Source organism: Cupressus sempervirens, chromosome 2, assembly GCF_028749045.1.
Source record: "Cupressus sempervirens isolate cs-2001-9-10 chromosome 2, ASM2874904v1, whole genome shotgun sequence".
Taxonomy (NCBI): Eukaryota; Viridiplantae; Streptophyta; class Pinopsida; order Cupressales; family Cupressaceae; genus Cupressus; species Cupressus sempervirens.
This window is the reverse complement of record NC_143119.1, coordinates 530,264,312-530,279,848: the sequence shown is the minus strand read 5'-3', so window position 1 is coordinate 530,279,848 and position 15,537 is coordinate 530,264,312. Positions and strand designations below refer to the sequence as shown.

The 15,537-nt window shown below is 32.6% G+C and overlaps 1 protein-coding gene across 1 annotated transcript in view; it reads right to left on the bottom strand.

Annotated features, from left to right (window-relative positions):
- LOC149573295 (putative RNA-dependent RNA polymerase 1) overlaps positions 1-11,274 on the bottom strand; it is a 54,951-nt gene extending 43,677 nt beyond the window's left edge. Inside the window, exons 1-2 of the mRNA XM_089814503.1 lie at positions 9,807-11,274; positions 941-2,847 (exon numbers count right to left, since the gene is read on the bottom strand). Of these exons, the coding sequence (XP_089670629.1) occupies positions 941-2,847; positions 9,807-10,043 (2,144 nt within the window). The 5' untranslated portion in view covers positions 10,044-11,274. The remainder of the gene's footprint in view (positions 1-940; positions 2,848-9,806) is intronic.
- Between the last annotated feature and the right edge of the window lie 4,263 nt (positions 11,275-15,537).

Below are 15,537 nucleotides of genomic sequence, written 5' to 3'. Positions count from 1 at the left end.
GGTAATTAAAAGAATCACCAGATATATAGTCAACAATCAAAATATAGACATCTACATTCTTTCTACAAACATATATTCTATAAACATTAAATATGTAGAAATTACACAAATCTCTACTAACACAGGAGGACGTGAATTCTCTACAATAAATTAGAAGGAATTATCTAGGAAAACAATGATTTATCAGCATAAGATGACTATGTCCAATAATGATTACTAAAGAAAGAAGATATTTTATATTGGTATTTCATACTCAATCAACTATCTTTGTGTCAGACACTCCAGAGCCAAAATGATTATCAAATGTATATCGACCGAGTTGCGAAGCGAACTAAATTGAATTATATATAAGAGGGAAATACCTAATAAACTATTGCTCCCTAACATGATGTCTATGCAATCATAGATGGCCTCGTATTGGGGAATCCAAGTGAGACGAAAAACGGTGTTTGATGGTTTGTAATGAAAAGGCTAATTAAGAGTAAGTATTTCGCGATGATGTGAAAGACATGATTATCAATAGAAAGATAAGTACAAGAAGAGGCAATACAAGAGGGACTGCAGTGAATGGAGGAGAGTAAGTTGAAATGAGAGTGTTGTCTAGAAGCAGAGAACCTCTGCTTTGATAACTGAGTTTGTGTTTGAGTTTTGCATTTTGAGACCTAGATTTTTCAGTACTGCCTCAATGGCGAATCAGGTTGTCCTGCTTATCTGAAGGGAAATACAATGTAGGTTTTCAAGAGCTTCCAATCAACACATCAATTTGAATTAAAAATGGCTCTGAATAAATCACAATAGTCGCAGTAACCGATGAATTGTTACTTCTCAGCAAATATGACTATGTTTGTGCACAAAGCAAAGACAGAACAGAATACTGATGGGAAACAAAAAACGAGTATCAGATCCATATCGAGCAGATTCAAGAATTTTGTCTACTTACCGTTGCCCTTGTTGAGGGAAAACTACACAGTCAATCATGTGATGAAGCTTGGGGATGTTAACTGCTGATAAAACACGTACATCGCCTGGGTGAAGGCACGGGTTTTTGGCAACTACCACTTTCCCTTCAACTATGCTAGTTCCAGAATCAATGCTCCACTTCTGAGCTGCACTAAACCCCTTATCAAGAAATCGCTTGTTTCCTGGAGTGCGAGAAACTTGAATAAATACTTCACCATAATTCAATGTTCTAGTTTCATCCAGACAGCCCATCAAGCATGCCCCCTTCGGAACAAATATATGTGCTTTATATCTTAACTCAAACAGCTGAGTCGCTCGAAATGCATGAATAAGCATTGACAGGTATGGCTCAGAATTAGGCAAATAGCCAGCTGAAAGCATACTTACAAGGGCCTTGTGAGAATGACCCACAGTCATGAATTGCAGGAGTTCCAGGGTCATGGCTCTGTTAGTCAAAAGTTGATCTAGTTTTTGTACTGCTTCTCCCTGCATTTTCTCAAAGTTATGATCTTCAACTCCCAAAGTAGACAAAAGAGTTATGATTTGGCGATTCAAAAAGCATGGTCTGAATTTGGTCCATGCAAGAACATCAAGATTACTATTTTTTGACTCATATTTTTTCATGCTTGGCCTCAGAGAAAGTTTATGCGGGGATCGAGGATCCACAGCTACAACACCTTTGTAACCACCAATCCTTATTTGAAATGCGGAAGGTGTATTATCACATTTACACTTGGCAGCTACCTGTTTTGCCAGGGATGAAGATATCTTCCCAATTCCATCTGAAAAATTATAATTTTTACCCTGTCTCTCAATGCAAACGTCTGGAATATTTTGAATTCCATACTGAGGAACATGAAGTGTTTCTGTTGATGAGCTGAAAGACTGTCCCATTCTTGCAGCACATTTCGCCACATTTCTAATAGACCAAAAATCACCCATCCATTCTTGGATGCTTCTGGCATTAACTTTTCCATTTGAAGCAAAAAACCATACAGAATTGTCCCGTAGCTGACTAGTGGAAAATGCAAGAAATTCATACTTCTTACTCCCTATTACTATACCTTCCTTTAAGACAGAGAGAATACGTTCGTATAGTTTTGTGCGTCTTTCTACACCATTACGTACCCTCGGGGCCAAATCATTTGAGTACAGTTTATTCCCGTTTTCATCAACAAAGTTTACACGGAGAAAGTCATCAATATATTCTGCATATCGTCGTGTCACACGGTTGGATACATTTATTTCGGGTCCAAAGAAGTACACTTTCGAAGGCGTGACTTGTACCCGGTAGACACGCATCAAGCCATCGTCCAGGTAACCATTTAGTGAACCAGTGTGCCTTCTTAAATGTCTTGCTTTTTTAAGCTTTTCATATTCTCTCTTGATTAATTTCACTGGATCATAGCATGTGCTTCTCAAATTATTTAGTTTTACAAGAGCCCAACTTATAAAGTTACTAGGAAACCATTTAGGATGCAGCAACTTGAAGAATTCCGTGTTAAGGTTTGGCCCACTAAGTAATCCATTCTGAACAAGTGAATTTACTTGGAACAGTGTTTCGAAAGGCACATTAAGCTCCAGGGGAGGACTTAAAATTGGCACCAAGCCTGCCGAAGAAAATGGAGTGCCTGATTCGAGTGAGAACTGCTCCTTAATTTCTTTGTAATGAGCAAAATTCTGTCGAATTTCAGAAAAGTCGCTGTCACTTGGAAGTTCAAAGCATAGTGATGTTGATTGGCCTATACAAGAAGACTGTGTAAAATCCGTTGTTCTGACCCAGGTATCATCACTACAGTCCATGTATGACAAGCTCAGGTCCCTATGATCCATATGATGACTGGAAGACGGTTCTTCGTTGTAATATATCTTTGGAGCGCCACGCAACTGTCATAAGATTAATGTATAAGCTGACAGATCACTTTAGCGTAATTACTCAACTCACAGTACTTGCAAAATGTAAGTGCACAAATAAACTCTAGTCGCATTCTTCAATGCGGATTAGCCCATGAAATTTATTAAAACAGATAGATACCCAAAATCGACTTGCATACAATATACGATATTGAATTTTACTCAGGCACGTAATTAAGGATTTATGTTCAGATTACAGAATTGTGCATGATTATAAAATATTTTTTCATTCATAAATTTAAATCCTAGCAATTTTATGTAGATTAACTAAAGTTTGATTGGTTGAGAACTCATGAGTGACGATGCCAACACGATTACCATCATTGTGTTTTTCCTCTTGAACATATTACTCTTCTTTTTTGTATAAAAGACCGTTTGAGGTTGTGTCGTATTAGGTGATCTATATCTTATAAAAACATTTTTTCTTGCTTGACCTCATTTATCTTGACTGACCAAATTATTTAGTGACTATGAATCCCACAAATCAAATTAATCATAGCTAACTGAAAAAAAATCCAAATTTGCAGAATCAGCTATAAATAATTTGGTAACAAATATAAACAGTAAATGGAGAGATGCATATAAGATATGTAAGAGACAGTAAAATAGCATATTGAATCTTCACTATTAAAAACAGACAAAACGTCTACAGATCCCCACTCAGAACTGTGATCCCTCACAAAACCAAATAACTCATGCCACAATAATCCCTCCCGAAAATCTGCCTCCACTCCCACCAAGAGGAAACCAAAATTAGTATTTGTCCAAAACAGACTGTCGCAAACCAAATAAGACAGAAATCGTCAAGATAAAAACAAGGCAGTGAGGTAGTGGGCCCAAAAATTGATCCATTGTTGCATTATATTCCTTGCCTTTGAAAGGTTCGGAATCTCCTGATTCAGAAGAGTCTAGTCCTTTAAATTTCATGAGATCTTCTTTGGTGATTCATGTGTTGTTGAAATCAGGCAAACCCAGCCCCCTTGACCAAATTAGCTCGTGTGGCAGCAATCTTAGAATCCACTACCTTTTCAATGTGCTCCCTTTTTCTCTGTGTCAATGTTATGGTCAGGTGTCTCAGCACATCTTCATCAGGGACTTGTTCAGGACCAGCACGATAAGAGTATAGATCTGCAAGATTGAAAACATAACCGATATCCAAATATTCAGGCAAATCTATTTCTCAATCATTTTCTTTAGTATTTTGCAGTGTTACCCAAGGATGCGTTTCCAGCAAAATTGATCCATCCTCACTTCCAGGACATTTCGGAAACCTTTGTCTTGGCTGTCCCGTAAAATTAATGTTTCAGTTTTGATATTTTGTTTGATATATATTCTCATGTGAAATTTAAAATTCAATTATTTAATACAAACATTATATGTTAAGGTTCTATAATTCATACTAGCATGTTTTATCCATTTTTTTATATGAATATTTAAAATTTTCTTATATATTGCAAGTTTTCCCTATTTTTTATATAGTTGTTCCCACTGTCGTCCCTGGTCCAAGAAAAAACATCCGTCCCAAAACCTGTTTCCCCATCCCCTGTCCCCTCATCCCGGAAACCTGGGGTAACATAGGTATTTTGCATGGTCTCACTTTTTTCAATTTTAATTTTTTTAATTTGGTATGAGTGCCCCAAGGAAATCCTTCTTTATGTAAATCCACCATGATGTGTTCAACTTCTTCATATATTTTCTCACTCTGATGCAAATGAGCTTTCCTTTAATATTGTTCATTGGTTAGTTGCATCTTGACTGACCCATTTCCGACTCAAAAAATCAATAAGATAAACAACCCCGTTGGGGTTTATTCCTAAAACAATTTAGAAGCGAGACTTACCATTGGACCTATTGATGCTTGAATTAAAAGAAAACTCAGTTTGTGCCAAAATAAATCCCACTACGTTGGGTTCTCACCAACAAAACAAACGAAGCAAATTAACCAGCTGATTTACCATCTCGGTTTACTGATTTGTTCAAGGGTGATATTTTTGCAGTTTGCTATTGAGATTCTTCCACAAAGTCCTCCAAAAGTGGCCTAAAGATTTTGTATCCTGATAACTAGTAATGCGAGTGGATAATTTGTTTTAAAGAACAAATCAGCAACCTTACTTACATTTCCTTTTGCATAGAATAAAGTGGGCCATCTTTGAGAATAAATCTAAACAAAAAATGGAATCATTTCCTTGCGGAGTACAAGGTTATCCCAATTCAAAATCCATGGAGATGCCAACCCATGGTCCTTCAAGAGAAGGTAAAGGTTTGTGTAAGCCTGTATTTTTCAAACTATGGTCCTTCAAGAAAAGGTAAAGGTTTGTGTAAGCCTGTATTTTTCTGTTCTCCTTTCAAAACTTGATAAGCATCGGAGTCAACAGTTAAAAATAAATAAAGTTCATTAGAACAAGTATAGGGGCCTCGATCACCTTCCTTCTAAGTTTCTCAAAACTCTTATCAGCTGTCTAGTCCAAGAAAAAAGCATTCCTTTAGTACAATCAGTCAAGGGGACACTCAACTACAATTTTTGATAAACTTCTTATATAAGTTTACTAACCCATGAAAACTCTTTATTTCTACTATGTTTTTTAGAGGTAGGACATTCTAAGTATGACCTTAATTTTTTCAAGATTCATGCTCCTCCTATTGAAATCACATTTCCAAGGAAAACCAACTTATTTCTATAATAAATCAATTTTTTAAAAGATTTATAAATGATCTCTCCATTCTAATAGTATTAAAAATTGTTCAAAGGTGCTTCAAATGTTTTTCCATGCTTTTTCTTAAAATCATAATATCAATAAAAAAGATTATAACAAACTTTCTAATGTCGGATGTAAATACTATGTTCATGGTGTGCATAAAAGTGGCAAGAGCATTAAACATACCAAAACACATCACCAACCATTCATATAACCCATCCTTGACCTTAAATGTTGTCTTCCATTCATCCCCTTGTTGGATTTGAATTTCATGGTAGTTGCTCTTCAAATCAATCTTTGAAAAAAACTTGGCATGAGCTAAACAATCTAACAAGTCATCTATTCTAGGATGGGGTACCAATATTTAACCTTGCTATTAATTTTTCTATTATTTAGGTGCATTTTCCCATAATTGAGGTACACTCTTGTAGGCTTGTTTGCACCTATAAAACATACAACCAAATTCTTGTTTTGAACACCTTCTCAATTGTTCTATGCAATTGACTAAAAACTTTCGAGAGTCGTATTCATCATTCCTATATAATGAGAAATGGCGGAAGATGAAAACAACAATAACCAACAAATTAAATTTTGAAAACCTGTTTAAGGAAAGAACAAGGACGTTCTTGTTTTAAAAACCTCCTTGATTCTTCAATGCAAGCGACTATCTACTTTTGAGAATACTGTATTCATTGTTCCTACACAATGAAAATTGATGGAAGGCAAAAAACAAAATAGATCAACAAAGTGAAGCTTGGAAACATGATTGGTGAAAGGATAAGAGTTCCAACTAAAAATATGACATGATATAAGAACTTTGTATGAGTAAAACACAAAGTTTAAAATGTGGCTCATTCTTGAGGGAATGAAAAATACCATAGCTCTTGAGATTTGTCAAAATAGAAAATTTCTTATGTTCATATGGGTGTTAATATGAATCTTGCATTGTTGGATACATTGTTGAAAGATTATATATTAATGTATATTTAATTTATTATTGATGCAAATATTTAATTATAATATATATTTGAAAAAAAAAATGATTTATAAGATATGTACATACTTTTATAAAATTGGTAACTTTTAGCAAGCTACTTTCTTGATATAAAAGTTTTCTTTCATTGTTGACATAATATGAGCATCAAGAGGGTTTTTCTAATGTAACCATCCCTAAGAGAGAGCTTCACTCCAGCCACAAGCATATGTATTGCAATAGAAGGACCTAAAAAGGATAAATGAGAGCATAGGTAAGGAATGAGAGTGCAAAAAGAGAAATCCAAAAGATGGATCAAGACTCTCAAGAGTGCAAGAGGTCAACTGACAAATATTTGAAGTCCAAGACTCTAAGACCAATATGGCTTTGCAAAGTATAGAAGGGAATGACTATCTCCAAGAGAGAAGCATAACCATTCAAAAATTGATGATAAAGGATCACATTTGAGAGGATAGAAGGTGAACCCTTACCTTCTAATTATAGATATTTTGTCAAACTATAAGTCTCCAAACTAGACCATGTAATTTGAAATGCAACATCTCATTTTGTTGAGCCAATGAAAAATTGCAAGTGCTTTGAAATGTTCATATGGCTTCATAAATATAGGTTTATTTTAAGAGAAAAAACCAACCTAAGGGATTTTTCTAGATTGGATTTTTATTTTCTGCTTGAATTCCCCATAGACATGTTATACACTTGCAAAAAATGACACAATTTTGATTTTATTTGTAAGTTATGACATTTGCAAGTTTCAACAATTATTGAACATATAAGTGACAATTTCATTTGTCAATGATAGTTTTATTTTCACCACCTACATGAAGAGGAATGATAGTTTTATTTTCACCACCTACATGAAGGGGTAGTCTTCAAATTGTATAAAGCAGTGGTTTTACAAAAGTGTTGTTTTTTTTTTTTTCCGTTTTTGTTACTTGCCTAAAGGGGTGCTTTGTTTTTATTGTCTATCTAATGTGGTAGTTTTGTTTCAAACAAGTGCCTAAAGTATTTGAGTTTTTTCAGGATGAACTAATGACTATATAAAAGAGGTACAATGTTTTGTCTTCATATTTTAAAAATTCAAAAAAGGTTGAAGAAGCAAAATAAGCTAATGTTGTGAGGCACTTTCTTCCAAGTGCTGATATGCATAGTGCAAATTGTAAATACTAGTATGGAGGATAGTAGTAGATTTACTAAGAAAGGAAGTGATCCACAAACCATTACAAAAAATATATGCTTTTGAAGAATGTTGATGTTCTTGTAGGCATCAAGAGGAAAGTAAGCTTATAACAATATAACGAATATTATGGAGATGAAGAATTAATGCTCCTTTTTCTCAAGTTTTCTTTAAGATTATTTCTTATGTACATCAATTTTTTGTAGGTCAGTTTGATTCCTTTATCATATTTATTTCTTACTATTAATTCACCATTTCAAATATTTAAGAGAAGGTCAATGAATTAAACAGATAAACACAAGCATAAGAGATGAACTCATTCTACTACAAATGCAAAGAACAACATATCCTTTATGGAAATACAAGAAGAATCATACTATTTGGTATGTAAGGTTGAAAGTTTAAACATTATAGATGTATGTGACACATAAAAGAAAATTTATAGAATTACATGATGAAATCTATAATATAGATGGTAGTCAAATAATTTGTAAAAATATTCTATTGAAGTATTTGAATATGGAGTTTACCATATAACTTGGGAACAACATACTAAAGAAACAATTCCATCTTATATTAATCATTTTATAGAATATAACGTTGATTATGAATTGGGACAATAAATTTATGACAAGGGGTGTCCTAACCATGTAGAGTCACACAAGTGAGATCAAATAATAGGAAATAAGCATTTTTAAGGGAAAATAATTGATATAATCATTTATTCTATTGAATATTAGTTATCATGTAATGCCATGAATTCAAAATGTTCACAGCTTGGGCTTGAAAATTGCAGTCATAATTATAAAAGATTAGAAAGATGAAAATGTTCAACTTAAAATTACAAAGTAAAAACTTGAAGTATGAAATATTATAGAAGTCAAATACAGGACTACCTATTTTGTTATGAGAGGGTTTGATTTTCACCTTGGGACAAGTCAGAAAGCACTATGTAAAAAAAATGATGATAATATTATTGTTCAAGAATTGAAATGTTGAGTTTTTGTTATGAAGATTCAAATTCAATTTTTATAAGGATGCTTAAAAAGAAATCTTAAGGTTTTGTTGTTTCTAAAGAAAATAAATTTGAATACAAGATTCTTAATTTTCTATAATTAATTTCTATTATGTTTGTTCATGAGAAATTTGTAATGCTCATAGTGATGTTTAAATGAGCAAGATATTTATAATTAATATGCAATTAAAAAATTAATTTCATTGTGAACTCTAATACATTTCCATTGTTCTTACCAAAATCTCTATGCCTCACCTCATCCTTTTCCTCTAAGTAATTTAATCACTATTCCATTTTAACACTTATCAGCATATGATATTTACATAATAGACAATTTTTTTTTAAATATTAATATGAATCGCTTTTAAATTTGATTGTGAACTCTATGGTGATGTTGGGATCCCTCAACAAGAACATAAGACTTAGATAAACCGGTAAAACATGACTCCAAAGAATTTTTTTTTAGCAAGGAATACTCTTTGGTACTAATACAAGTGATGAATTATCAGTTTCACATATATATAATCAAAGTCAGGTTTCCTTTGTGTAACAAAGTAACCCATGTCTCGATAGATGATTTAAAACATCATATTTTAAAAAGCATAAACATCTTAATGTTAGAGCAAGGCCCATGCAGTTGCTAGGCTTATTTTGCCTAGCAGCCACTGCATAGTTTTTTAGGAAGTAATATAGGGAGCTGATGGCCCCAAGTGAATGTTAATATTGGTGCTAACTATTTTAATATTGATATTTTATATTAAAACTGGAGATAATATTTAGTGATAAAAAAGAATAGAAAAATTTAGAAATAATAAGGAATAGAAAATAAACTAACTTGGAGTTTTTTCAATATGCTACTTATTTTAAACCCCTTCATATTTTCATTTCTTAAAGACTCAATATTACCATTTATCCACAATTCCAATTCTCCATTAAAACTGGAGTTGAGCACCCAATATTAATGCTGATACTTGAACCATTAATATTTGACTTAAAATAATGCATAAACTGATGTATGTGTTCATGAGAAGGGAAGAGATGTCCTAATCAAACCTGAACAAAAAGAAGCTTCACGCCCTTTGCATTGCGGAGATGTATAAACCGAATATCTCTGAAGCCTAGCTCCAACTTGTACTCAACTGACAGCTCCTTCAGAAAGAAGCACAGTTCCCTATTACCGAATCCAAACGCAGCAGCAGCAGAATAATCAGAATTCCATAGAAAAGAGAATGCATTCTGAGATACAAGGTTGCCCACGTACAGCGTCCCTCTCAAAATATGAGTATCCATGGATTTTGGCTTGGATGCTCTGTCTCTCTCTACAAATAGGGCTCTTAATTTATTTTGACCTAGCAGAATATTACCTCTGTTTTTTTTGGATTGGATATTCTGTCTCTAGAAATTAAACTCTTAATTCATTGTGACCTAGCTGAATATTACCTCTGCTTGCCAAATCATGGACTACCTTTGCTAACTTGTGGATTTTAAACTGCAGGGGCATAGATTCTTGATTTCTCTGGTTTCGGTGTCCTCAATTTACATGCAAATACGGTCCCCTTCCCAGTGATTGCTTTGCGCTGTTGAATGAGCACTTTGGAACCTTGTCATACTCGTACAGATATCCATGACTAAGCTCCCAAGAACTACAGCTACATTATAATCACCTCAATCAGAGACAAACCCTCGAATTTGTCCTCCCAAGAAGAACAACTCCATTAAAATGACCACAATCAGAGAAATACCCTAGCATCTGTCCTCGCATAACACAGCCATGTACTAAGTTCTAACACATTGATCTCTGGACAATATCTGACATTCAACATATGATCCGAGCCTGTTGAAGTGAATTGCTGAAAATGTTTAACATAAATGTGGCAGATTCTAATTGACCCTCAAATATCTATTTAGTACAGTGGACTATAGAGAAGGGTTTCCAATTAAAAATAAGCTTCACCGTGAACCCACAAGAGCGGTCCTTCACATCCCAATTTCGATCCAATCAAGCGAAATGAGTCCACCATGTATTGCTAGAGAATTGCATTAGACCAGTTTTGGGGAAGTTTAACCAACCATTTTGGAGAATGAAAGCAAGTTTCAGGCCTTCCCACAGTTGAGTTCCCCGATTCTCCGTATCATATTTGATATTATTTCTTTCTTCTAAACGAAGAAATGTATGTGGTACGAAGTATAAAATTAAAATACAGAGCGTGGAGCGCTTTTGGGTGGAATCTAGTTGGAGAAAGCTCAAGGTCGCTTCCTCTGTTACAGAATTGTTGCGAGTGTTTGTACTTGATCGGCATTATAAGAAACATCATAATTACATGAAACCTCAAATGTTGGGATCAGCGAAAGCTGCAGTGAAGCTTCATACCAATGACAGGGAGTGCTCGATACCTTAACTCACAGGTGTAAGAACGCCATTAGAAGAGTACCATGGTCAATTCTGCTACGATATATTATTCTATCGTATAAATCAGAGGAAAATACTCTGAACTTTCTTTGGATAAAATAATTTAGAAAAGAAAGGTTATAATGAGAATGGGAAAGCATATTGCTCTTTAGTAATCTTTAATTTATTTATTTTTAATATTTTTTTAAGCATCTTTTAGGGGCTTGTATTTGTTTTTAAATCATAAAAAGAATTACAAAAGTTCATCATTGTTGGATTGCATAGGTTTTTTCAATCCGTTTTTTTTAGAATTTTCAAATATTTTAGTGGTATAGGATTAGGGACCTATTTTTCAATTTTTTTCCAATAAGATAAAATGACATTCATCTAAAGGTATATAGGAAGTCACTTTCAACCTTATCTTTTATTATTCTTCCTCTTACAATTTAAGATTGAATTAGAGGAAATTTCATTGATCTTTCAAAAGCCAAGTTAGACTGAATTGAGCTTTCATAGTGAAAGCATAGGGGGTGTTCACATAAAGTGTTATCAATTCAATAAACTATCATATTGTCTAGGTTTCTTAGACTTGCTTTTGTTAGAATCTTTTAATGTTTTATTAGTAGTGGTTGGTTTATTTACTAAATTTTATTGAATAAAGATAAAATAATAATTTTAATTTAAAGTGTAAATGGAAAGGGACAAATTTAGATGAGAAGTCCCATTCATTGTTATCATTTTTTCCCTCATCAAAATCAAAGATTAAGGAGGACCCATGATGTTGATTTAAGATTGAGAGGTTTATGGAGGGTTCTATGAAAAGTTCAACTCAACCTTATTGTTTATTATTTCTTCTCCTTAAAATCAAAGCTAATTAGGCCCCATATTTTTTAATTTAAGATTGAGGGGTCTATGGAGGGGATTGATTTTCTTTTTTCACATTACTGTCATACATTTGTAAGAAAATAAAGCAGTAATTTACTTTTAATAAATTGGTGCAAAATATAAAGTATAAATTTGTACAATAAGTGTGAGTATTGAAGAGAGGGTAAGGATGTGCTTAGTGTTTTTTTTACTTGATGTGTATTGTTGATGATTATTTATTTAATGTTAATATTGTGTGATCAATGATTGAATTATAAAATCAACGTTGCACTTTATCAAAAGCATTGTAGAATGTTTAATTCTTTGAATGAGTATGCTTGTAAGAAAGTAAGCACGTAATACATTAATTCAATTTTAATAAATCAATGCAAAATATAAAGTATAAATTTGTACAATAAGTGTGAATATTAAAGAGAGGGTAAGGATGTGCTTAGTTCTTTTCACTTGTTGTGTGTTGTTGATGACTTTTTATTTAATGTGTATATTGTGTGATCAATAATTGAATTAAAATGAGCTTTGCACTTTATCAAAAATGTTATAGAATGTCTACACACTTCAAATGAGTTCTACTTACTATCCATTTTACCTAAGGTGCTTCCATCTTTGTCATATAGCTTTCTCGTATGTTCTAATGCTCTACATAGTACCCATAAATGTGTATCAAAAGATGGCTAGTGCTACAAAGCACCTTGAAGATATTGTACGATTGTAAAGAGATAGAGAGTTTCTTAGTAACTAGTGAATCATTATTTACAATGAACAAATTAAAATCCATATCAAGTATATATGTAAGATGAATAAATGATAAATTTAGTGTTAAATATATATTTATGTAGGTGTTAGTGCAAGTTCCTAGTCATTATATGATGTAAAGAAAATGAAATTCAATTATTTGATGATTTAATATGGACCTAGGGCTAATCAGTGAATATAATATTCTTAGTTCTTAACATGAAGCATAATATTCTAGGTTTTTAGGTTATCTAACCACTACTTTTGGTTACTTTTGGGGTGGTGTTTCTACTTGTTGCTTTTAATGTTTTTAAAAGTGTGATGCTAGTTTTACAGCCTTGAAGTGTGGTTTTGTAAGGGTTGGTACCTATTTTTGTTGTTGATTAATATTAAAAACATGGAATATTTAGTGTCTAACCCAATAAGTAATGGTTTCATTATCTAAAACAGTTGACCCAATGAATTGGGAATACAAATTAAATTAGGAGAACTAGGCTACGAGGGTGACATGTCCCATGGACATGTTCATGTTTATAATCAAGTACAAGTCATATATTTGGTTACATATGTAGTTATTGCACACCATATGAGGTTAAGGTAGAATGATAGCATAATGGCTTCTATGTTTGGATGAACTTATATGCAAAATAAGACAAATTGAGTTTTAATATAATTTATCTATGACAGGGCCAAAATGAGGATAACATAAGAGGTGTAGTGCCTCTCCTATTTTCATTCTATATGTCATCTTAATGGTCGTGACCTTGACATTTGAGCCTTTTGAGTGATCATATTGGGACCCAAGAGTGTTCTAAACCTTTGGGGTGATTTGACTTATGTTGTATTAGTAGAATAATTATGCTTTATGTCTAACTTATGAGGCTTATGATGTATTCAATGGTTTTACTGAGGTTTGTGCCAATGCTCACCTAGATTTATATGGTATCACAACATTATTCTGTGAGTGCCCTTGAGATATAAGTAATGGTTGCACTATGTGATGCATTTGACTATTACATATGATTCTAGTTCTTGTAGTAGTGTTGACTTATATATTTAATCAAATTGTTAGTAGTATTTTGACTATATCTATATGATGGTGTCTTACGATATTGTCTGATTTACTTTGCATTTGAGATTATTGATGTTTCTCTACGATGATTGTTTAGGATTTGTAAATTATTGTGCCATATACGTTGTTGAGTAATTCAGTTACTTATTTCCATTGACATATGCTTAGAATAATTAGGAAATGATTTATTTACATATGTGTTTGGATGATGGATTATATATCTATAGGATGTTAATTTGGACTCATTGTTATTATGCCTTTATGTTGTTGATATATATATATATATATATATATATATATATATATATATATATATATATATATCAATTTCAACTAATATATAGGTCAAAATGATTGTAAATGATTAATTAAATATTTTAACCTAAATGCAATATCATGTGATTATATGTTGTTATGTTCTATTGCACAACTTTTATGTGTAATTGATAGTTGGTGCTAGTATGAAGTGGGAATGAAGTCGTAGTCACTTGCATATGAGATCTACAAAGTGTTATGTTCTCCTTCAATGTGAATATGTGTTTGTTTATGCTTTAGCTATTTATATATTGAGCATTTGTACTTGATGTTTTCTTGTTTATTGAATAGGCACCATATACATCCTCCATTAATATAGGATTTGAGTATGTACATATATCATTGACAATGGGCACTAGGAGATAGTGATCTTGACCTTGCATATTGAACCAATGTCATCCCTATATGCATTATGTATCTAATTATTATATTATTAACCCTTTGGTAAATATTGGTAGATTCATATTCATAATGCATTATGTGATTAGGCCAGTGAATGTATCTATGCATTTAGGGTTTTGTAATTGTGGTGGAAATTATTAAAACTAAAATTAATTTTGTGTTGGAAGATTCTTGATGATTTAATTTATTTAATTTATTTACCAACTAATTTATCATAGTTGGATTCCAAATGCCTAAAGCCAATATATTTAATTTTAGAAATAGGAAAATTAGTCTTTTAAGTGATTTCATGCTCTAATTTATAAGTCACTTTAATAAAAGTTCTTATAATAGGCAAAAAAGTGAGTTCTTCACACTCACTTCTACTTTTTGTGTTTGGAAAATAGATTTTTTCTCTCCAAAACCCTTTTGGAGAAATTAGAGATTTGTTCATTGGCTGAGATTGGCTCGCCATATCTTCGTGAGGAGTGGCTCATTGGATTTGTGGCACAATTCCTCACATACCCCATAATTTTCATCCTCTTTTGTACTCATGTTAATTTATTCTCTTCTTTTCAATTTTTTGAGCTTTGACTTGAGGTAGGGATTCCTCATTTTTATTGTTTTTCTTCATTTTAGCTTTTTTTTATAGCTAAATGGTTAGAAGTTGAGATCTAGTATTTGCCCCCCATTTTCATGCAGTCATGTGACCCAATTAGACAAGCATGTTCATTTATATGATTTCATGTTTGAAAATGAAAGTTTTTACTACTTATGTTGTCAAATTTTGTGCGTATGCATGAAACTTCTTTTTATTGGATCTTTTACAGTTTGCACATGTTTTGGAAATGGATTTTCAATTTTGTTGAATTTTGGGATGCTTTTAATTTTTTGTGTTTGGAGCATTGCCTTGTTTTCTGTACCACCCAATAATTGTCTATTGCCTTGTGTAGCTTGACTTGAATTTTTTGTTAGTATCCTTTGCCACATAGACTAGAACTATGGAATCA